The 24,410-nt window shown below is 36.5% G+C and overlaps 1 protein-coding gene across 9 annotated transcripts in view; it reads right to left on the bottom strand.

The window, feature by feature from the left end:
• Nucleotides 1-24,410, bottom strand: part of Su(var)2-10 (E3 SUMO-protein ligase Su(var)2-10) — a 274,287-nt gene that overhangs the window by 224,006 nt on the left and 25,871 nt on the right. For 8 of the 9 annotated variants that reach the window (XM_067774716.1, XM_067774717.1, XM_067774722.1 and 5 more), the window contains exons 4-8: nucleotides 18,710-18,950; nucleotides 18,406-18,640; nucleotides 18,164-18,330; nucleotides 17,976-18,073; nucleotides 17,361-17,559 (exon numbers count right to left, since the gene is read on the bottom strand). In XM_067774716.1, the coding sequence (XP_067630817.1) occupies nucleotides 17,361-17,559; nucleotides 17,976-18,073; nucleotides 18,164-18,330; nucleotides 18,406-18,640; nucleotides 18,710-18,950 (940 nt within the window). The remainder of the gene's footprint in view (nucleotides 1-17,360; nucleotides 17,560-17,975; nucleotides 18,074-18,163; nucleotides 18,331-18,405; nucleotides 18,641-18,709; nucleotides 18,951-24,410) is intronic. The other variant, XM_067774718.1, reaches the window with a different exon arrangement.

The raw sequence follows: 24,410 nt of genomic DNA, 5'->3' as shown, positions 1-24,410 counted from the left end.
CTGCATTCTCAAAATAACGAAACGAAAACGTTTTCAAGACTAGTTAACTAATTTTTCGTTTATTGAAATTCACTTTCATGGAAGTTTTTGAGCATTTTTATAGTAACCAAATTTTTTGGAAAACATTTTGAAATGTGTGTGGACATATTTTTTGCTATATAGGCCGTTTTTTCTAATGCTTTAAAACTTTTTCTGCTCGCTTAGAAAAAAATTTAAATCTTTAGAAACAAAAATCCATAATTTGTTTAAGGGCTTCATTCTGTATTGCAAACGATAGCTCAGACGAACGATTCGCCTCAAAACGATTTCGGCTAGCAATGCTATTCGCTATCATTTTCGTTCGGCTTTTTTGTTTCTTGCTTCATTTAAAGCAGGAAGGCGAAAGCACTTGTCAAATGAAATATTGCCGTCGTTTTACATCGTGCAAATACACTAGCGATTCATCTCTGAGGCGAAACGAACGTTCGTTTCGTAATAGAGAATGTGGCCCTAAGTTTATTTCGAAATGTTCATGCAATTTACAAGCTTACAAGATATGATGAAAAATCGTTCCAATTTAATCCTAACTCTGTCGGAAAAATCAACAAAAAAAAAAAATATTGTAATTTTGAATTCTCATGAATATTTTAAAACACCTCTCGAATTTTCTATTTTTTTTGAAACTGGTTAACATATTCTTCGTAACAGTTTATTTTCATCATTATTTCACCACTTAAAATTAAACCAGAAAAAGGGTTACGAGGGGTATAACAAAAATTCCAGACGAATAATTTTTTTCAAATTCGTTCGAAGATTTGTTGTTAAATTATTCGCAACGAGGGCATAGCAAAAATAAATACCAGCCACAATAAGGTAATGTTGGCCGATCCCGTGATTTTTTGGGGAACAACGTTATATGTGATTGTGACCTCTCAGTCACAGAGGTTTTTACACGTGACTGTGACTGAAACAAAACAAAAACAACAAAGGAAAATGAATTTATATTTTTCCCTAGATTGTGCTGCGAATAAGTAACAGATGTCGCAGAAAAACTCTAGGGAACAGCCTCTACTAACGCACTCACTAGTAGCATATATATACATACATAACATTACTATTACTGCGACCATCGATTTAACAGTGGATATATTCTAGTTAGCAAGGGTGTTTCTATAGCCGCATCTGTATCATTTTCTGGGACATGTACTGTTATTCAGTCGCAGCTTAAATAATACGCTCATTGTATTGGTTCATAGCATAGAAGCGATTTGTTCCTGTGATCATAGCTTTACTGTAGTCTATGATTGAGTTTATTGGTTAACGTGATTGGTAACGGGAAATAAATGCTGTCACAGGCAATCTGTCACGGTTATTCCTTCTAAGCTGTCGCTGAAATGTACTGTGATATTTCAGTAGCTGTGACACTGTGATTTTGTACACGGATATTTTCCAACTCTACAATAACCTAAAAGCAAATAAAAATAACAAAAACAGGAAGGAAAACTATATAAAAATAAATCTTCCGGCAAATAAAAAAAATTATTCGTCCGGAATTGTTTCCCTATGGAAGTTTCCGTATAATTATGGACAGCAACGTATGTGCAACTTATGATGCAGGTAATTATGTGCCTGTGGCCCCAGGTTTGCGAAAAAAAAATAACTATGCATTGAGAATTCATATCGATTCGAAATAGTATTAGATTAATGCCCCTATTACGGTTTACAACTCAACTTAGTTGTATTGTCAAAGAGGATAAATATAATAAGAGACGTCACTCGTTACTTGTAGTCATTTGCTAAATGTTTTCTTCGAGGTAGTCGCCGGTTTTTTTTGGCGAGATGTGCATAAAATGTCTTCTATAAATTTTCGTGAGGTATTTGTGTTTTTCCCCCGACTGTATTTAATTAATTCTCTTTCCAAAAATTATAGTTGCACAAGGGTGCTTACACGGCATGGATAAATGCGAGACAATTAAAAATTTCCCTCTTAGAAAACACTAGGCATAAATTTTTTTTAATTGCAGCGAGTTACTCGCCATTCGTATCAGACTGGTGACTCTTATTATATTTATCTTTTCTTTGGTATTGTACTTAAAACAACTCAACTTTAAGACAACTCAACTCCTGTTTGGTATTACGAATTACAATTTTTTTTTTAAGTTACTCCCGCACCTTGGCTAGGGAGGTTGATTGTAAATCGAATTATTTGGCCCATTCAATGAATTAAAGCGGCATCACCAATTACGAGACTTTTCTCTATTTTATTTCAATATGTGGCGTGTTGCCATGTGTTTTTTATTCCGTTATGTTCACTATAGTTGTTCCGTTAATTTCAATACGAGAATTTTCTCTCTTTTATTGTACATGTGTATTTTTTTCCAATATGGGGTGTGTTGCCATCTGTTTTTTGTTCCGTTGTTTTCACTTAAACTTGTTCCGTTGTTCACTTTTTTTATTTTTTTCCCCCCCGTTATGTGGCGTGACGCCATTATAATACTTCCTGTTGGGAGTGCAAAAACTTTCCCTAACTCTAGTTTAGGAAAGCATTGCACACCCCAACTCCGCCAGAATGGAGTGCAGGTGCCACCCTTAGGTCCATTTTAGATTTCGGCTCAACCAAGTCAAGCCCCAATTTATTTGGTTGAGCCGAGACTAGCACTGCACAAACACTCTGTGGAAAGGGCAAGAACGGAATCCGAATTACAACTTATTTCAGTTGAAGTGGAATTGATGTTGACAACCTAAAAAAAAGTGATGATTTGACAGATGAATGAACAGCTGATCAATTTGTGGCGGAAATTTAAACATTTGCAAGTGATTTTTTTTATTAATAGCAAAATTGATAGCTTAGAATATTTTATAACGACGAAAATGTGGGTGACAAATTGGATATGTCGCGAATACCGAAAAATTGCGTGATCATTCCAACCCCTTGGAACTACCGAGCACCAAGTAAAAATGCGTTTAAGGCTGGGTGCGAGTTCGCCTAAATTTTAGGTACCTAAAATAATATTCCACTGGAAGTTTCCAGCACTGCAACAATTTAGGAAAAAATTATCAAAACTGTGCGAGTTCATTTGACGGTCTAAATTATTTGTTTATGCGGGGAAAAAATTTCAAATATTTAAATATTTAACTTCATGATGTTTGCAGTTCCTTTGCATACTTAGACAGACCTGTGGTCAAGGGAGATCTACGGTTAGTCTTACTGGATAGCAAGACAAAGACAGTAGCTCCAGCTTATATGGGTGTTTTTGCCTAACGTCGTGGCGTGGAGCCGATGCCAGGGACAGGGACGTTTGCCAACATTTGAAGTGGATCTAACTCCGATTATGCATGCCACCAATAACCTACATATATTGGACCAATTAGTATACACATCTACCAAATGTGTATGTGCAGATTGTGATCCATATTTGATAATAATAATTCGAATCTTGTGTCGCTCATATCAGCGCGAATCCATTCGAGACCACCACTTCTTCATCTTCAACAAACGATCAAACATTAACCGCAGCATGAACCCTCGGCCTCTAATATATCTGGTACTTTTAATGAATAGACAAACGTTTTTTATTTGCATACAAAATATTAAAAACAAAACAAAACGAAAAATCAAAAATTGTTTCTTTTGAAATTTGGCATATAAATTTTGGCTGAAAAGTATGCTCAAAAAAATTCTAAATTTTTTCTTTTGCACTGCCTGGCTGACAGTTTCCAGTGATTTGGGTTTTTTGTGTATTTAGGTATGTAGCAATTTAGGCAAACTCGCACACAGCCTAAGTGACATATGTTGACCTTCTAATGAATTTATTTTGCAGATTTGTAAGTAATTTTCGGTTACAAAGGAAGCATTTTGCTCCTTACTAAACAAAAATAAGGACCATTTCCGTAAACGCTTTCGAGGGACGGTTTGAAAATTATGAGCTACACTTCGATTCCTTGCTGACGGCAGCTATCAGAAATGCTGTGAAAATGATTTTAGTGTTTTCCTGGACAACATCTACAGTTATTAAAACGGTTTTAGCTATTATGGAGGAGCATACTATGCGAAGTGGATTAAAACCCAAATGACTGCAGAGAAGCAAAGTGCTTCAAAAATCGCATTTTACTCTAAAACAGGAATCTCAGGAGTAGTGGTTAGTATCGATGGGCCTCACGTTCGCATAATTTCACCTGTTTTGGCTGCAACCGAACTGCGCCTTGATCCGTCCAACTTCGGGATTTCGCCCCGTAAGTTCAAACAATTTTTCAATGTAATCCTTCGTTGAAACCTTGTGTTTTCTATAAATGTGTACAAAATTGCTGACTATATAATATTTGTTTAAATGAATTTAAAAAGGGTTGGCGGGTATTCCATTTTTTCCCCCTATAAAATGGCCCCGAAAGGGTCCAAAATATGAGGCACGATTCATAATTTTCTTGCACAGGACAGCTTTTGGCGGTGGCGTCCATCGGCCGTGATTTATAAAAATAACCCTGAGTGGGTCCGGCACTTTTCTGCATTAGTGTGTGTGTACAACAAATCTGACAAAATACACCAACCACATGCAAATTTGAACCGATTTTTCGCTTATATCTTTTGACAGAAACAAAATTTTTAATTTTCGCTTTTGGATTCTAAAAACAGAGTTCGAAACGCGTCTTTTGATACCTCCTTTGATAAAAATTAGGTGGTGCATCGCCTTGTAAAACATTACCTTTTTTCCCAAACAGCTGCAAAATTTTCTGAGGCAACTGCTAAAAATCAGTTGTCAGATTTTGATGTCTTTGACAACTACGCCAACATAAGGTTGTGAATGGTAACGCCACAAACAGTTGTTAGACTATGCAACTGCAACCGACATTGTTTTTGACAGGTTGAGTTATAATCCGCAATACCAAATTGCAAAATATTAACTGCAAGAGAGTTGAGTTATAAACCGTAATAGCGGCATAAGAAGCATAACACAAAATTTAAATACACATGCCACGAACAAACATACACAAAACGCTCTTATTAGATAACCGAAGATAAAACGCTAATTCCGAACAAGAAGAAACACCCAAACGTGTATATACGAGGGTTGCATTTTATATTTTGCGCCCTGACAACACTACATGTGATTAGCTGTAATTAGATATTTTTATCGTAAAGTTTGGTATTTTTTAGCATAAACTTGCATATAACGTTTTCACTCACGACTTTTATTTGTGTTTATTTCTAGGGAGTTTAAAAATTCATATTGCCTAAAAATGGAATTAACCCGTGAACATTTTCGTGCGATGATTTACTACGATTTTCGACGTGGATTATCGAGACAGAAGTGCATCAATCAACTTACTTCTACATTTGGTGTTGAATCACCCGACTTAGCCACTGTGAAACGATGGTACAACGAGTTCCTACGTGGCCGCCAATCTTTGCAGGACGAATTTCGTGAAGGTCGTTCAAAAATGGTGGTTGTGCCAGTCGATGCTGTGCGTCAATTGATAATACAAGACCGTCATGTGACATATCGCGAGATAGAGGCATCCTTGACCATCAGTGGGGCCAGCATACATTCAATATTGCATGAACATTTGGTCGTACAGATTTGTTCTCGTTGGATACCGCATAATTTGACAATTGCCCAAAAAAGGACTCGTGTCGATTGGTGTAAAGAAATGTTGAAGAAATTTAGCCGTGGTGGATCAAAGCACGTCTATGACATCGTAACAGGTGACGAATCTTGGATCTATGCATGAGCCGGAAACAAAACAGCAATCGACTGTATGGGTGTTCATGTCACAACTGTTCCACTAGATAAACTTAAAACGGTCAATTCTGAGTGGTATACAACCGTTTTTTGCCAAAAAAACAAACCGCCGAAGAAAAATCATGCTTCACCAAGACAATGCGAGCTCTCACGTATCGATTCACACAAAGAGTTTTTGAGGACTCAAAAGGTTGAATTGATGGGTCATCCGCCTTACAGCCCTGATTTGGCACCTAATGATTTCTTTTTATTCCCGAACATTAAAAAAAATGCGAGGTCAACGTTTTTCAACCCCTGAAGGAGCTGTAAGAAGCCTTCAAACAGATCGTTTTAGAGGTAGCCTCTTCTGAGTGGCAAAAGTGCTTTTAAAATTGGTTCGAGCAAATGCAGAAGTATATTGACTTGGATGGAGAATATATTGAAAAGCAATAAAACTATTTTCCTTAATATTTGACTGTGTTTTCATTATTAGGCGCAAAATATAAAAGGCAACCCTCGTAATCGAACTCCGCGTTGTGTGGTGTCGGGAATCGTTGTGCGCATATACATAACGTCGTATAGTACATACATATAACGAAATACATATGTATTCGTGAAACGAAAATCGAAGTTAAAACAGAGAACGTGTAACTAAAGAAAACCGCCAACAGAACGAATAAGTGGGAAACAGCAAAACATCAAATCGCGAGTAGGTACTTCACGATTGGGGAAATGTGGCATGAAATTAGTCAATTCCAACGCTCGAAAAATATTATTTTGATATAATAAACACAATTTAAATATTTTTTAACGTTTTCAATAACTTTTTTTTTGTGAAATTTCAACGAAAACACCGCGTTTTTTGGTAATCTTCAAGTAGGTAATGTGGTGAATTACCTACCACCAGTTTGACAATTTCTCTTGCTATCCGTCGTTGGTTATTCTCTATAAATTTACGTCTCTGGTTAAAATACATTTGTCAACTGTACGAGAGAAGTGATGAAAACAAAAACGAAAAGGTCTTCAACAAATCTGAAAGTGTGCGAAAAAACAATTACAGAATTAGTGTTGGAAAATAGAAACACGCCACTCGCGCAAAATTTTAAGCCGCCGATGTCATCGTCACCAATAAAAGCCCCGACCCAAGCAGTTTTTCATATAGATGAGTTTAACACAAGCTTATGCATTATGAGTAGACAAGCCGCACGCGTGCACATCTTGCGCAACCAATATAAAAGTCTTATCAAATATCAACAGAAATCAGCTGTAGCAACTGCCGGTAATGCAGTGCATATATTCACAATTGTGCCATAGTACAAATAGGTTTCTTTGTGTGCTCCCAATCGCTTATTTTTAACAAATTATTTTAATAAAATATCGCTAAACAAAAGCTCTACGACCAAAATTGCCCAAAGCTCGCTAATAGCCCGAATCTCCATCTTTACAACCAAAACTTAACCCTCTGCGACTGACGTGAATTAAGTTTCCTTATTCCACTGACGCGGTAGTCCACCAGACACCATTACGATAGTTTATATTTTCTCGTCTAATTTTGCAAACGTTTTGAAAGTGTTCCTGTTTTAAGTTCCAAGGTGAACGTTTTTATTTATTGTATTTTTTTATAATCAAAAAGTCAATTAATTTTAAACGGTATTCATTTACATTGCTCAAATTGACCCTGAAAAATGTATATCTATAAAAAAACAACAACAATATATTCCATATTATATTTTTGTCAACAAAAGCTTTAAATTATTTTAATGTACATTAAAGTCCACCAATCTTTCAAAAAAGAGAAAAATTCAGTGGTCAAATAAAAAGATATTTCATGTCAAACATGCCAATATGCATTTTATAGTTAGGCTTTCCAAAGCTTATACGCGGCTTTTAAAAGTCCCGGAAGAAGATCTCTTAGAACAGTGAGGGCGATCATTAATGCCTGAGTAATCCATCAGAACAAAATAAACTAGAAATATAAGATATCGAAACAACTTCACTGACGCGGACGCTATAAAATTATGACTTAAATACTGAGATGGTTGTCTCCCAGACACCTACCTTAAGGTGACGCTAAAAAATTGCGACTTAAATACTGAGATGGGTGTCTCCCAGAAACCTATTTTAAAGCTGTCGTGGTTGTCTCGTAGACACTTTTCCGCTCAAAACAATGCATATGCTCCCTTCAGTCGCTTTCAACACACTAACTTAGGCATGAGTATGCAATATGAAGGTAAAGAGAGAGCGTGAGGAGAAGTGGGTAAAATAACGCCGCAAAATCTATTTTTCTGTTTATTGGTGTCAGACTACCACGTCAGTTGCAGAGGGTTAATTTATAGATTTGGATTCCAAATAAGAGAGAAAAAGGGACCCGTACAAAAAAACAGCAATTAGAAGTAATATAAATGATTGCACGTATTTTTAGGGAGAACAGTAGAATGAGCGACGCTGGTGCCATCTGATGTTGAGAAGTAGCCAACTCCCAAATTTTGTTGCAAGCAAATCATAAGAAGAGTTTGACATTTGCTTTGGCTAAGGGTGTTGGCACACTTTGCAAGTGAAATTCGTTTTCCCACTGTTTGGTAAATTTTCTAACATTTTTTGCAATTAAAAACTGCAATATAACAATCGAATACGACACAAAATATGTTAGCAAGTATTTTTATTGTATAGGGAGAACCCAGAAACTCTAATGTCCTATATATAGGACACCAATTTCATGTCGACTCACGCACGCGCCCGATGGCCAGGAAATAACGGGAATGTATTTTTGCATGCAGTAGAAATTGCGCAACAGCGTTAGTAAGTGTTTATAGTCCCTCAGTGAGAGAAGTGCTCGTTGTCTTATTCAGAAAATTACTAATTTTAAAAAATGCAAAATTATAACATACGATTTCAAAAGTGAGTTAAAATTTATATGATAAAATTTAACCAATATATTTTTTTTATTAAAAAATTATAGAGAAATAAATGAGTTTTTAAATGTGTAAAATTATAGTTAAATACATTGAAAATTAGTTAGTAGTAAAAATGAGCAAATGTTAGTGTCCTACATATAGGACATTATGAAGATAGGTATCTACAAGAACTATTTTTTTGCAGAGGTCTCTGGCTTCATGAGGTTCTTGTTTTGTTGGAAGATGGTGAAGAAAACACTGGCGACATCGATAAAGTGGTTTTGTTTTCTCCAGTTAATGCAAACGAAGAAGATTCTGGTCCTGAGGAAGCCTTTGGCGTAAATAATAACAGCAAGCGCCAGCAGAAATAAAATTTAGTGCAGCCGGGCCGTTATATATGTAGAACAACCGCATTTGATTTACATGTATAACTTTAACATGGGAGGAGTGGACCGTTCTGACCAAAATATAAGCTTGTATAGGACTTCAATCATGGACAAAAAATGGTACCTGCCTTTGCTAGCTGTCAGGAACAAACCTATTATCGGTTCAGGAACGCACATAAAAAAGTAATTTGTACCAAAGTTAAGGTACATTACATGGTGCCGAAACCCGAATTAAAGCGAAAAAATGCCAGAATCAGCAACTAATAGCGAAAAACCGGACCACAATATTAGACCACCAAAAAGTTTTGTCATCAACAATTACCAAAATGTGGCAAACGAGTGGAAATTGTGGCTTCATTAATTCGAGTGGTACGCGATCGCGACAGAACTGGATACTAAGAAACCAGAAGTGCAAGTCGCAGTATTCATGTCGTCGGTAGGAAATGACGCAGCAGTTATTTACAATACCTTTAATTTAACAGAAAGTGATAGAGAAAGCGTCAGCACAATCAAAAGGCGATTTACAGAATATTTTACACCCCAAATAAACGAAACGTACGAAAAATATGTATTCAACACCATCGTACAAAAGGAGTGTCAAACATTTGATGAATTCGTTACAGATCTAAGAAGCAAAATTAAAAACTGTGGTTACGGGACGTTAGAAGACACTTTAATTCGCGACAGAATATTAGTGAGTATAACAAATGACACAACAAGAGAAAAACTACTAGCGGAAAGCAAATTAACCCTGGAAAAAGCAATAGATATATGTCACTCTGCATAGCAAGTTAAGATGCAGGTAACAACAATGAAGCAAGCGGCCACAGTTGACGCAGTTACGTGGAACAAAAAGCAAACTAAAAGAGACATCAAAGAAACTAACAAAAAAGATGAACCCGTTCACTGCAATAGGTGTGCTACCACGCACGGTCGCCGTAACTGTCCGGCCTTTAAAAAGGTTTGCCAAAAATGTAAAAGAAAAGGCCACCTTACCAAATGTTGCAAAAGCAAAACGGTCAACGAACTGGTCCAAGACCGAGAAAGCAACGATTACAGTTTTGTAGTGTCTACGGTAGGTGCGGATTTAGACAATGTGGACGTCGAAGATTGGTATGAAAAAGCTACGCTGGCCAAAAACGTAATGGTAAAGTTTAAGCTTGACACAGGTAGCCAGTGCAACGTTTTAAACTACGAAATAATAAAGAAAATAGACGTTCAAATCAGTCCATCGCCAACAAAGCAATAAACATCGTTTTCAAACCATAAAATCCCCGTACTGGGTGAAGTGGTCATAGACACGCTTATTAAAAAAAAAGAGGTACCCATAAAATACTTAGTTGTCAAAGCGGATGTTACAGCAGTGCTTGTAAGTCAACATGTGAGAAATTGAAATTAGTGAAGCGTATTGAAACTTTAACTGTTGATGAAAACTTGTTTGAAGGTATTGGTTGCCTTAAGCAATACAAATACGACATAGACTTATAGAAAATCCGAAACTAAGCATATGCCCTGCGCGAAAAATCCCGCATACTATTAGACAGCAGGTTAAAGATGAGCTTGATAGTAGGTAGCGCAAAAAATAATTAAACCCATAACCAAGCCGACACCGGCTGTGTCACCCATGGTCGTAGTAAAAAAAAATAATAAAATTACTCTGTTTAGACCCATCGGAGATAAATAAAAATCTCAAAAGACGTTATTATCCACTTACTACGTTAGAAGAAATTACAGCCCGCATCCACGGCTCTAAGTGATTCACGTTACTCGATTGTAAAAAAGGCTTTTGGCAACTGCAAGTAACACCCCGTACTTCAGAATATCTGACATTCAGTACCCCATTCGGAAGATACTCTTGCTTAAGAATGCCATTTGGCTTAGCATCGGCTCCGGAAGTTTTCCAACAAGTAATGAGTTCGTTGATAGCGGACGTAAAGAACGCGGAGGTGTCTATGGATGATGTTATCTTGCATGCCACCAGCAAACTAGAACTAGAGAGGATCACTCAAGAGGTACTTGACAAATTCAGAAAAGCAGGCCTTAAGCTTAATAAAGAAAAATGCGTTTTTAATACACAAGAAGTAAGGTTTCTGGGACATATAGTCTCCGCTGAAGGGGTAAAACCTGATCACGAAAAAATAGAAATTATAACGAAAATTAAGCAACCGGAAAACGTGAAAGAGTTGCAAAGATTCTTGGGTATGGTAACATACGTGTCGAAATTTATAAAAAATTTGGCAGATATCACCCAACCACTAAGACAATTATTGCGAAAAGATGTTGAGTGGGTGTGGGATATGCAACACAATGAAGCATTTAATGAATTGAAAAATCTGTTAAAGAATCCACCAGTACTAGGGTATTATGACACGAAAGCGCCAATTTTGTATAGTCCAAAAGTCACTTATAAAAAAGGTATGGAATTGTATGTAGCAGATTTACTGAGTAGAGACTGCCAAAACTTAGATAGTGAAGATTTAAATACAGAAAATTTACAAATATGTGCTATTGTGCCATTCACGAAAACGCGAAAAGACGAACTTAAAACGGAGACCTCAAAAAGTAAAGAACTTAATGATTTAAAGTCAACCATATTAAAAGGATGGCCAGAGACCATCAATAAAGTGCCGGTAAATCTCAAAAAATATTGGTACTACAGAGAGGCTCTCAGCGTTTACGAGGACATAATTTTTAAAGGTCACAGAGTATTGGTTCCAAACTCAATAGTGCCATTAGTAATGAAACATTGCCACCTTAGTCATAAAAGACTACAAAGGACGCTAAAACTGGCCCGTGACAATGTATTCTGGCCAACAATGACCAAAGATTTAACTGAGTACATAAAAACTTGCAGTGCATGCAGCAAAATACAAAAAGATAATCAGATGGAACAAATAAATTTACAAGCAGCACCGAAACGGCCATGGAGTATTGTCGCTTCGGACATATTCCACTTAAGAGGAAAGGATTACATCCTCATTGCAGACAACTACTCAAGATACTTTGACTTTAAACAACTAAACAATATCACCAGCTTCAACGTAATTAAAGAACTTAAGACATGGTTTGCTACCTTCGGCATCCCGGAAGTACTATTATCAGACAGTGGTAAACAATTTTATTGCAGCGATTTCAAGGCCTTTCAGAAAGAATGGAACTTTGAACATAGAATTTCGAGCCCTCATTTTCCACGTTCAAATGGTCTAGCCGAACGCTATGTACAAGAGGCCAAAAACCTGATGAAAAAGTGCCTCGCAGACAACACGGACATACAGCTAGCGCTGCTACATCATCGGAATACTCCACGCATGGACCTAGGGTAGCCAGTTCAACGATTAATGAACAGAAGAACCAGAACGCTATTATCTACCAATGAAAAGCTACTCAATCCAAAAATAATAAAAAACGTAATAAAAAAACTAACAAAACTCAAGGAAGGTGAGAAAGGAACAGCAGATAGAAATAAAAAACAGAGTAGAGAGTACACAACGCAAGAGAAAGTACTGCTTAGACAAAGCCATAATAACTGGGTTCCAGCTTATATAGTGAGACTAGAAGGACACCGCTCGTACAGAGTACAAACCGAGGATGGCTCCATATACAGAAGAAACACATGGCATCTTAAGCCAGCAAATTCATCCCTCGACGTTGATTCTAACTCGTCCACAGATCGTCCTACTGTTGAACCAAAAAACCAAAGTTCTTCGAGTCCAACACAGCCACCGACAGAAACCACAACACAACAGTGTTCGCCAGATGACGTGCCTCGTGAAGCTGAACCTTCCACGCCCGCTACACCACAGGATGCAGATAGCCTCAACCATCCACCACGCACTCGCTCTGGACGTGTAATTAAAACACCCGCAAGGTACAGCTGAAAAGGAGGGATGTCAGGAACAAACCTATCATCATTCCTATATATACATATTACTACACAACCACTTTTATTGTACACACTTTGGATATACATATTATTGGAGATTGTTCTAGACACGAACTCTAATAAAACACGTGCCTTCTCAATCGTTCTATTTTATTTTAACAAAAGTAATTTGTACCAAAGTTAAGGTACATTACACTAGCCCACTGCAGTGATATGGCGCTTGGATCATACATCGCGAACGGGGCGGAAGTTTTGACCAACTGGGCTTTAGGCGTGCAGTGGCTACCATGCTGCTGACCACCCATCGAAAGCAATCAACCTACCAAAAAGGCCATCCAAGTTGCTCCAAGGAAGCCGAAATTCGCTACGACCGTATGGATCATCTTGTAGAGGCACAGAAAAAACAAACCCAATGTGGATATTGCCATCAAAAAACCCCTACAAGATGTGTAAAATGCAATATTGAAGTACATACCAGGTGTTTTGTAAACTTCCATTCCAATAAATAAAAATATGTTTTTATGCCTTATATTCCTAATGTCCTATATATAGGAAACCTCTAAAATATAAATAAAAAATTGTTTTTAAAAAAGTATCAGAGTATCTTTCTATAGCGGTTTTAAACAGACATTTCCAAAAAAAAATCAAAAGTTTTCGCCTGAGTAAGATTTAGGGTTATCTGGGATAAAAGTGCTTCGCGAAATTTTATATGTGAATGGCCAAGGCGTAATAAACTTCAATTGCCAAGTCTGAAGTTCCTTCATATTTACAAACCCAACATCTTGGTTGATTGCGGCGATGTTATTGGAATGCATAAGCTTGTGTTAAACGCATCTATATGAAAAATGTCATTGTGCCGCGGCCTTAAGTGCGACTAGTACATATACGTGCCCACATACGCAAATACCGTCGACCATGTTCAATAGTCAGCATTCGTTGTGGACTACCGCGCAAAATCAAAGTGGTTTTGGTGATTTACGACTTTACGCGATCGAGACATGTAACATTTGGTTCGCAACCAACGGTGAATCCGCATTCGCAACCGTCAATATATGTACCCAGTACAACCGCCGAATATACAAATCTACGCTATCCATATGCTCCATATATGCCAGGATATGGTGCTTTAGCATCGATACCGCATTATTATAATCCGTATGATAATGTCCACGATATAGTAGAACTTTTTCCGTGTTTTGAAGCGTCGTCAGATAAATCGCTTAATACGAAGCAATTTTTTAAACGCGTCGAAAATCTTTAAAATTTAATCATTGGAAAGAAAACACACTTTTAGTTGCCTTACAACAAAATATGCGAGGATCTGCCAAGTATTGGGTCGATTCTCTGCAAGAAGTGTATGTTTCGTGGCCGTAATTTGTTAGTAAATTTCTATTAGATGTTCCGTGACTTATAAACGAAGCCGATGTGAATATTAATATGTCACAGACAAAACGTAGTTATAACGAGTCCGCTCAAGAATATTATTATCGCATGCTGGCGCTAGGAGCCAAAGGTGGCTTATAGGATGCAAGCATATGTCATCTCTAACGATTATATACGCTGTCAAGATTTACTCCGTGACATTGCCAACTATAGTGTTTATAACGAAGTGAATTGTTGGTTGTCGTTGCGCCTTAAATCGGGTGCGGTGCGAAAAATGTAAACGTGATATAATCGGAATGCTTACGTACGCGAAACGAGTACAAATAAAATTAGTAAATAAGTGGTTTGACCGCGAACTAACTGAACTTAACAAATCAAAATATGAGCTTTACAAGCTAGCGAAGAATACAACTGACAATACAAACATGAGAACAACTGCGATTTTAAAAAATTAGTGTGACGAATATGGAAAAATATGAAATATGGAAAAAAATATTAGCAACACTAAGGGATACTATCATCTCTAAGCCGATACTAAGCAGTCACTTGTATTTACATAAACAAATCAATCATTATATCTACACATATGTACATACAGCAGCGGAGAGTTACTCACAAAAGTATGCAAATATCAGCATAGTAGTTCTCACACATGCACATGCATTCTGAGATACTCACAAATGTATGCAATCTTCAGCGAACTAGTAAATTCTAGAAATATGCCAACGAGGAAACCGAAAAGTATAAAAGCAGCACCAGCTGAGGGACGACCTATCAGTTTGATTTAAGCACGCTATCAGTTGGGAAGTATAAGTGTTATTAAAGTAGTATAATAAAGACCATTTTGCATTATTGAATATTGGAGTTATTAATTCAACAGTTTAGTGTTTCGAACGTTAGCAGAAGGTTGCAAATAAGCAGAAATACCATAAATTCGTAACATAAGTATGGAGGAAAAAGCTGGTATATGAAGGTGTATTTAAAAACAGTATGGAATATAGAAAATTATAATAAATGAGCAATCGGGCTTCAGGTCAAAACACTCTTGTGAAACTGCCCTAAACTTGGTAATAGCGGAATGGAAAGAAGCCATGTCAAAAAAACTAATAACAGTTTCGGCCTTCCTAGACCTAAAAAGAGCAGGGGTTAGAGAGGGTTATCCTGTTGAGAAATCTAAAAAGAATAGGAATACGAAATACGGCTCTTGATTGGTTTAAAAGCTAACTTACTGAAAGAAAACAAAAATCAGAAATGCACAGTCGCCGGAAATTGTTGTTGAAATAGGTCTACCACAGGGATCTGTACTTGCAGCAATTTTGTTCATTATTTACATAAACGATATTAAAAACTGTCTTAGCCATTGCAACATACGACTTTTCGCAATAAACTGTCCAAGGGAGATAGAAGCTGTGTTCAAAATGCAAGCAGGTTTGGATGCTATATATAAGTGGTTGGGCCAAAATAAGTTAAAACTAAATATTGAAAAAACAAAATGGATGATCATGAGGAGAAAAATAAATTAAATGGGGTTATAAATTGCGGTTTAAATCAAAACTCCCACCATAGAACAGTACTCGTTGCGCTAGACCTATCAAAAGCTTTTGATACGGTCAACCATGGCACGTTACTGCAAGACCTGGAAGGATCTACCTACTTCTACATATCAAAGCTACCTTCGCAACCAGAAGGAGTTACTATCGTTTCCAACGACGATGACTGCACAATAATGTCCACAGGGCCAGGCTCACAGATCGATGGACTTTGCAACAGAATAAACGGCTACCTCCCTGATCTGTCCAGTTCTTTCGCCTCGCGAAACCTGGCATTATCACCGACTAAATCCTCCGCGACCTTATTCACAACATGGACGTCCCAAATGTCGACTATTTTGAACATCCACGTTGATGGCACTATGCTACCGACTGTCCTACACCCCAAATCTTGGGTATGACATTTGATCAGGATCTACATTTTGGTGAGCATGCAGCCGCAATTGTACCGAAAATCCAGAGCCGTAATAAAATCCTCAAATCTCTTGCTGGCAGTACTTGGGGAAAAGACAAAGAAACGCTCACTACCACTTACAAAGCAATTGGCCGATTGCGTGCCACGCGTCCCCTATATGGTCGCCAAGCCTAAACACTACACACTGGAATAAGCTACAGGCCTGCCAAAATACTGCTCTCAGAACCGCCACGGGCTGCCTTCTTATGTCCCCAGTACTCAAAGAACAGTACCCAAAACTTGGGGAAGAGGAACGCACTTTCCCCAGGGAAACGCGAGTCACACTAGCTCAACTTCGTTCTGGATACTGTAACAGGCTAAGCTCTTACCTATCCAGAATCAACCCCCACATACAAAATGTATGCCCTGCTTGCAATGTGTGCCCACATGACACCAACCATCTCCTTAATTGTAATGTGGAACCAACGCCTCTAACACCCCTATCATTATGGTCCACCCTTGTTGAAACAGCAAGTTTCCTTGGACTCCCGTTAGAGGATATTGATGACAATTTGTGATCGGTCGTACCTGGGGGATGGGGCGAAGCACTGCTACAACAACAACATATTGTAGCATATATGCGACGACCGTACTAAAATCCCGGTTTCATGGCTCTTCATACGACTAATGCTATAACAGCATTCAAGAATTCGGGTAAGACTCTAACCATTTATACATTAAAATTACTTATGCATCTGAGCATAGCGATGAGAATATTATTCGATAATTTATTAATAGCTATGCAATACCTAGAATAAAAATTATTGTATTCATCTTTTCAACCCTTTATGGGTTTGGTATGCGTGATCTGTTTTCATAGAAAGAGAACGCAAGCATTTGATTTGTAAACAAATTCAAGTTATTAAGAAAGGAAACCGCATAGCACTTAATGTATTAAGTTCTACAAAACTATATAGTATGTATGTATGCATGTATATTGAGTAAAAATTTGGTTTGCTAACCAAAAACTTTTATAGTGCGCTTGTTAATTTATGTTTTTTTTTCTCCCTATGCTATATACTTCCTACCTATTTTTTATTACTAAATATAGTGTACTGTTACTTTACTTGATTTTTTATTTTGTTTCTTTAGTACGAATAAGCATCCAACGTACCAGTTCGTTGCTGCTGTGCAAATGCATTACGTTGATTATTTGCATTGGCATTGCCGCCATTAGTTCCATTACCGTTGCTATTTGATGTTGATACAGAATTTGCAGAATTTGTGGCATTAGCTGCAGCACTTTGCTTGAGAGCGGGACGTCGTTTCGCCAAAGGCATATCATCATCGGAATCGCTCAATGTCAAATCAACCTATTGTTAAATAATATATGACATTAGAACGTAGCAACTAAATTAATTGATGTAAATAAAAGAAGTAAAATGAATTATGTAGATATTACAGAGAGGTTGCTAGTTAAAAATTTAAATCATTCTGAAAGTTCGAAGAGTCAAACAAATATTTGTTGGTATAGTTAGGCTAGTAGCGACGCGGTACCGAAATCATATCTTCCGTTTACCTTGGAATGGTGTATAACCACTGCATATAGTAACACCTTTTTATATTACGAAATTAATTATTTGGAAATTAAGCAATCTTAAATTTAAAGCAAATTAGCTGTTTACGATATTGTTATACAACTGGCAAACAATACGATGTTTATATTCCACGCAACTTTCGACATCTCTGGTATATATAGAAAACGGAATAATTTTGTAAAAAAACGTACCGTATCATTAGTGGTCGTGGATGTGGGTTGATCATTAGATATGGCAGGTGGAGGTGGTGCAGATTTTAACATCTTCACATCCTCTGTAGTTATAACTTCTATAAAAAACAATATTTTTTATAACGTGTATAAATTTAATAAATATATATAATTTATTTTTTCTCAAACTTTTATGAGGACAGTCATACCAATATCATCCGAAATGACTTCCACCTTCTCTACAGGTTTCGTCGGTGTATCAATTATTTGAGCCTCATTACGTAAACTATGTGTACTCCAAGAGCCATCTTTGTGTAATTGTATCTCAGTGTCATCGGGCTTAAGTAAATGTGAAGCGAGTACCTCTTGAAAGTAACTAGCAAAAGATAAAAACGAAATTTGTAGCTTTGGTTTCAATATGTGCTTTTGAAAGCACAACAATCAATCATACCCGTCAATGACTAGATTGTCATAAATGGCTGGTTTGTCGCACACCGGACAATTCCATGTTGGTTTACGCTCATTCATCTGCAGGAATAGACTAGCATCAAAACATTGTAAATGTGAACAAGTTGATGCACGACACGGTATGGACATTTTCATTTTGCCTAGCGGGCAATTTAGTGACACTTTAAGCATTGTGGTAGCAATTTCGCAATCAGCATCCTCAGTTAGTTTTTCTTTAACTAAAAAATTTTAAAGAAAATTGGTAAATGGAACTGTACAAGTAGCTGAAAACATTTTTTTGTACGTACTTAAACCGCGTGTGTAATCGGCTGGTTTGACACCTTTTGTCTTCATTCGATGCAGTAACTGCGCCGATGTTAACTTCTTCACTAAATACACAGCAATACAGTAGCCGCGTGTATAGTCTGGACACCACTGTACAGTTATTGTGTTAGTTACTGTAGGCGAGAGTTTTACATTTGCAGTCACATTAACTGGACGTGGTGGTCGCTTAGGTTCAACATTCGGTCTATTTGTTGGAATGACGTTCTGGAAATTTTAATAAAAATTACAAAATCAAATCCAAGCAAAGCAGAAACAAAAAGCTAATCTGGGCCAGAGAACTGCAAAAATCACAATTTTCCTGATTTAATCGAACACTGAAACTTGCATTCCATTCAATCATGCGATTAAACTCATAATTGAATAAACTCATAATTTAATAAACTAAGCATCTGTCTTTACTAGACTCCGTTAGCATGATTGCGTTCGAATGACCGAACAGGTTTTGCGTACGATTGTATTGATCAAACGAAGGCAAGCGGAGAATAAAATCAAAGCACGAGGATTAGTATCGTTTAGTTCGGCAAGCAAACAGAATCATGTTTATATGTATGTTTATATGTAGCTTGTCGCCGTGACGTAAGGGCAGAAGAATCATGCAAATATTCAGACTCATGGAGCTTTCATATTTGTATGTATGTATGTATGTATTTATTTGAAAATTTGTTCCTAGCACAACAATTTTGACAAATTATTTAACAGTGCTAGTCATGAATAGCATGAGCTATAAAAATTGAACATTTATAATAATAATAAATTAGATTAATCAAATTAAATTAAATATAACGGACAATAGTGAAATATTTTTGTATGTAAATGTAAATCTTAAAACTAAAGAAAAGTAGTTAATAAATATTAAAAGACAGCAGTAGTGATGATAACCTTTGGCTGGTTATAGATTGAATAGTATTTAACAAATAAAGAAAGAAGACACAGAGAAAGGAAAAGGACTTAGAAATGAACATTTTAACAACAATTTGAGATCCAGTTTAAGAGTCGTTAAAAAATGATGTTAGCTCTTTTCTGAAGTGCAGAGCATTACTTAAGAGTCGAAGACTTGTAGGTAGCGAGTTCCAAAGACGTATTGCAGTAACAAAGAATTGGCGCTCAGAGGTTAGCGAGCTGTATCTGATGTGCTTAAGAAGAAGCACCGATCTTGATGATTGCAGAAAAATAAGCTTACGATATAGATAGTCAGGTTCCTTCATGTGTATCAATTTATGGAGGAAGGACAGTGTTTTGACTTTTAAAAGATTTTCGAAAGAAATGTTTAGCAACCTTTCAGCATGTTGAGATACCTGGTCAAATCTTTTCAACCCATAAACATATCTAGCAATGTTGTTGTAAACAACATTTATTTGTTCTTGCACAGATAGTCACAGTTTGAGTAAATCACACAACCATGGAGTAGCGTATGTATTAAGTACGCTTTAGCCAGAAGTAGTCTTATGTGCAAAGGCGTGAAATACTGTGTTAACCATAGTGTACGAATTATTCCATACACTTTCCCAACCGTTCTAAAAATATGGTCTTTCCATGTCAATGTTTTTTTAAAAATTACACCTAAGTTTGGAGTGGTCAAGAAGTGTTAAGAAGGCAATGTAACTTTCATCCACTCGCTCACGAATTTCTTCTGTCACAGATAATAGTGCCGTTGTACAGCTCCGCTTTGGCCTGAAACCGGACTGACTGTCTGACAGGAGCTTGTATTCATGTACATATGATACGATTTGCCCATGTAGAATACGTTCAACGAGCTTAGAGGGGAAAGGGAGTATGGCTATTGGTCGATACTCATTATTTTGTTTAGGGATTGTAATAACTTTTGCAGCTTTCCAGTATATTGGGAAGACACCGGTCGTCAAAATTGAGTTGACCAAGTAAGTAATGTGGGGAAGGATTTTGGGAAGAATGACTTTTAAAAACTTTGAACATATACCATCAAGCCCCATTGCGTTAGACTTCACAGAAAGTATGGCTTGGGCAACACCACAATTATCGACACAAACAAACTCGAAAGGGCTAGTGTCAACATTAACACGCACGGAGTAGTTATCAATACACACATTGTCGGCTGAGTTAGGTAGTCTTACAAAAGTATTATTTATTTCGTTGATGTCGACATCAGGAGGATGAGACAGGTCACTTTTGGGCTTACCAATTCCTATTTGTTTGATTTTGTTCCACTTTTCTTTTGTATTCAAAGCAGAACTGAACTTATTTGCCTTTTCATTCCGATGAATGTAATCGCTGTTGAGGCAAACGAGCAAACACCTGAATTGATTATATTCACGCATGCAATAAGTTGGTTGATTTTAAATCAATGTCGATTATGTTCGTTTAAGCAAGTTGGATCATTGAACACGATCATGTTGCCGAATGTAATCGAACGTTGTTGTGTTCGATTTTTGCTGTTCTCTGATCTGGGCCCATCACCGTCCATTTTTTAAATCACAATATCTCTGAAATGGTGAATCCTTGACTTGACAGGCCGGCCGGCCAGCCATTGTGAACGAATTTTGTAATTATTAAAATTTAAGTAACTTCCCGATGCTGCAAGTTTCAAACTTGGAATATAGTTCAGAACCCCATGACAATGCAATTATAAAAAAAAACTTCGATAGGTGGCGCATGGATCGAAATATTTCAAAAAATCGTATTTGTGGTCCGATTTGGTTCATATTTAGAACACATTATACACGCAGGAATGGAAAGCGACCTATGAGAAAATCGCCTCTAGGTGGCGCAATGATCGAGATATTAAAAAAAATTGTATTTGTGATCCGATTTGGATCATGTTTGGACCACATAATACATACATGAATAGAAAGCGACATATGAAAAAATCGAGATGTTAAAAAAAAATCGTAATCGTGGTCCGATTTGGCTCATATTTCGAACACATATTACATACAGAAACAGAAATCGCTTTATGAAAAAAATCCCTCTAGGTGCGGCAAGGATTGAGATATTTAGAAGTAAGGAAGGCTAAGTTCGGGTGTAACCGAACTTTACATACTCAGCTGAGAGCTTTGGAGACAAAAGAAAGGAAAATCACCATGTAGGAAAATGAACCTAGGGTAACCCTGGAATGTGTTTGTATGACATTAGTATCAAATGGAAGGTAATAAAAAGTATTTTAAAAGGGAGTGAGCCATAGTTCTATAGCTTAACGCCTTTCCGAGATATCGCCATAAAGGTGGACCAGGGGAGACTCTATAATGTGTTTGTACGATATGGGTATCAAATTAAAGGTATTAATGAGGGTTTTAAAAGGGAGTGAACCTGAGTTGTTTATGTGAAGGCGTTTTCGAGATATCGGACCAGGGTGGCCCAGAACAACATCTGTCGGGTACCGCTAATTTATTTATATATGTAATACCAAGAACAGTATTCCTGTCATGATTCCAAGGGCTTTGGATTTAACCCTGCAGAACTTTTTCATTTTCTCCCACTTAATACTGTAGGTGTCACACCCATTTTTCAAAGTTTTTCCAAAGTTATATTTTGCGTCAAAAAACCAATCCAATCACCATGTTTCATCCCTTTTTTCGTATTTGGTATGTAATTATGGCATTTTTTTATTTTTTGGAAATTTTCGATATCGAAAAAGTGGGCGCGGTCATAGTCGGATTTCGCCCAATTTTAATACCAAGATAAAGTGAGTTCAGAAAGTACGTGAACTAAGTTTAGTAAAGATATATCGATTTTTGGTCAAATTATCGTGTTAACGGCCGAGCGGAAGGACAGACGGTCGACTGTGTATAAAAACTGGGCGTGGCTTCAACCGATTTAGCCCATTTTCACAGAAAACAGTTATCGTCACAGAATCTATGCCTCCATCAAATTTCACAATGATTGGTAGATTTTTGTTCGACGTATGGCATTAAAAGTATTCTAGGCAAATTAAATGAAAGAGGGCGGAGCCACGCCCATTTTGAAATTTTCTTTTATTTTTGTAGCACCATATCATTACTGGAGTAGAATGCTGACATTATTTACTTATATACTGTAAAGATATTCAATTTTTTGTTTAAATTTTTAAATTTTTAAAATTATTTTTTCTTTTTTAAGGGGGCGTGTTCGTTATAGTGGTTATTATTTAAATATTTATTTATCGAATTTTATTATCGAATTACTTTTTGGTAAATGAAAATTTTTGAATACTTCAAAAAGAAAATTTTTGATTATAATATTTTATACTTCAAATAAATAACATAATATTTTTAAAAAATAAATATTTAAATATTTGGTTAACAACCAAATTCGTTATCCGATTTTGCTAATTTTTATTTAGCACACATATAGTAATAGGAGTAACGTCCCTGCCACATTTAATCATGATATCTTCAACGACTGCCAAATTACAGCTTGCAAAATTTTTAAATTACATTCGTTTAAAAGTGGCCGGTGCCACGCTCTGCTCAGCTGAGTATAAAAATACTCGTATTTGTGGTCCGATTTGGCTCATATTTGGAACACATAATACATACATGAATAGAAAAAGGCCTGTCCATATTTCGAAACAATATTACATACAGTCCGGTAGAAGTGACATCAAAATACTTTGGAGTTCGAGGACTTAGATTGTAACAAATTGTCAGGATAGAGTCCTTGTAATAATGAGTCACTAAATGAACTAAATAGAATAAGAAATAATAGGCAATTAAGACTAAAAACTTGAAAATAAAATAATTTAAACAAATTTTAAGTTAAACGGTTTTATTGAAAACTAATACTAAAAGCTAGAAAATAATTAGGTAGGTCCTAGGTACTAGTCATCACACTCCTAGTCATCACAATCTAGGGCGTTGATCAGGCAATTAAATAAAAGCGTTGGGCGCGTGAAATTTCTAAAAATGTGAGGCGTAGCATAGCCAGATTAAGGTTTAGTTGGTCTTACTTATGACTATCAATGGAAATTTGACGCGTCCAATGCTTTTATTTAATTGTCTGATCAACGCCTTAGATTGATGAGGAGTGATGACTAGTACCAAGGACCTACCTAATTATTTTCTAGCTTTTAGTATTATTATTACTTAATGTAAGTAATGTTTTCAATAAAACCGTTGTAACTAAAAAATTTTTTTTTTATTATTTTATTTTAAATAAACACGATACGGGCCCTGAACACAGTGAATTTGCCTTTATAGGTAGCATTAATTATGTGTAAAGTATGGCAGGACATTGCTTCATGTTATATGTTATGGTATCGTATGATAGCACATCACATCATAGCATGCCTCCAGATCATATGAATTCAGCATATCAAATGACATCACGTCATATACCTATTCAGACCGATTCTAAATATTCTCGCGGAATTTTGTTCTCGCGGATTTTTTTTCAGCCCAATTCTGCATTTCGACTTGGATTGGAATTTTTTCGATTTGGCAATTTTGGTATTCTGTGTTCCAATCTCTTTCGATCCAACTTCGAATCGTTCGATTTTGCGTATTCTGCATTTCGATCGTAGTTCCGTTTTTCTAAGTTGCAAATTAGTTGGCGGAAAAATATTTTCTTTTTATTTTTTTATTGATTTATAACAGAATTTTAACAAAAATGTAAGTAAAACTTGTTAAGAAACGTAGAAGGCTTTATGATGATTGCTTTTTATATGTTTCCAGGTCAAAAACAACATGTCGATGTCGAAGTCCTTGGAGGTAT

The sequence above is a fragment of the Eurosta solidaginis genome, chromosome 3, assembly GCF_040869045.1.
Source record: "Eurosta solidaginis isolate ZX-2024a chromosome 3, ASM4086904v1, whole genome shotgun sequence".
NCBI classification, from domain to species: Eukaryota; Metazoa; Arthropoda; class Insecta; order Diptera; family Tephritidae; genus Eurosta; species Eurosta solidaginis.
This window is presented reverse-complemented; position numbering and strand designations above follow the sequence as displayed.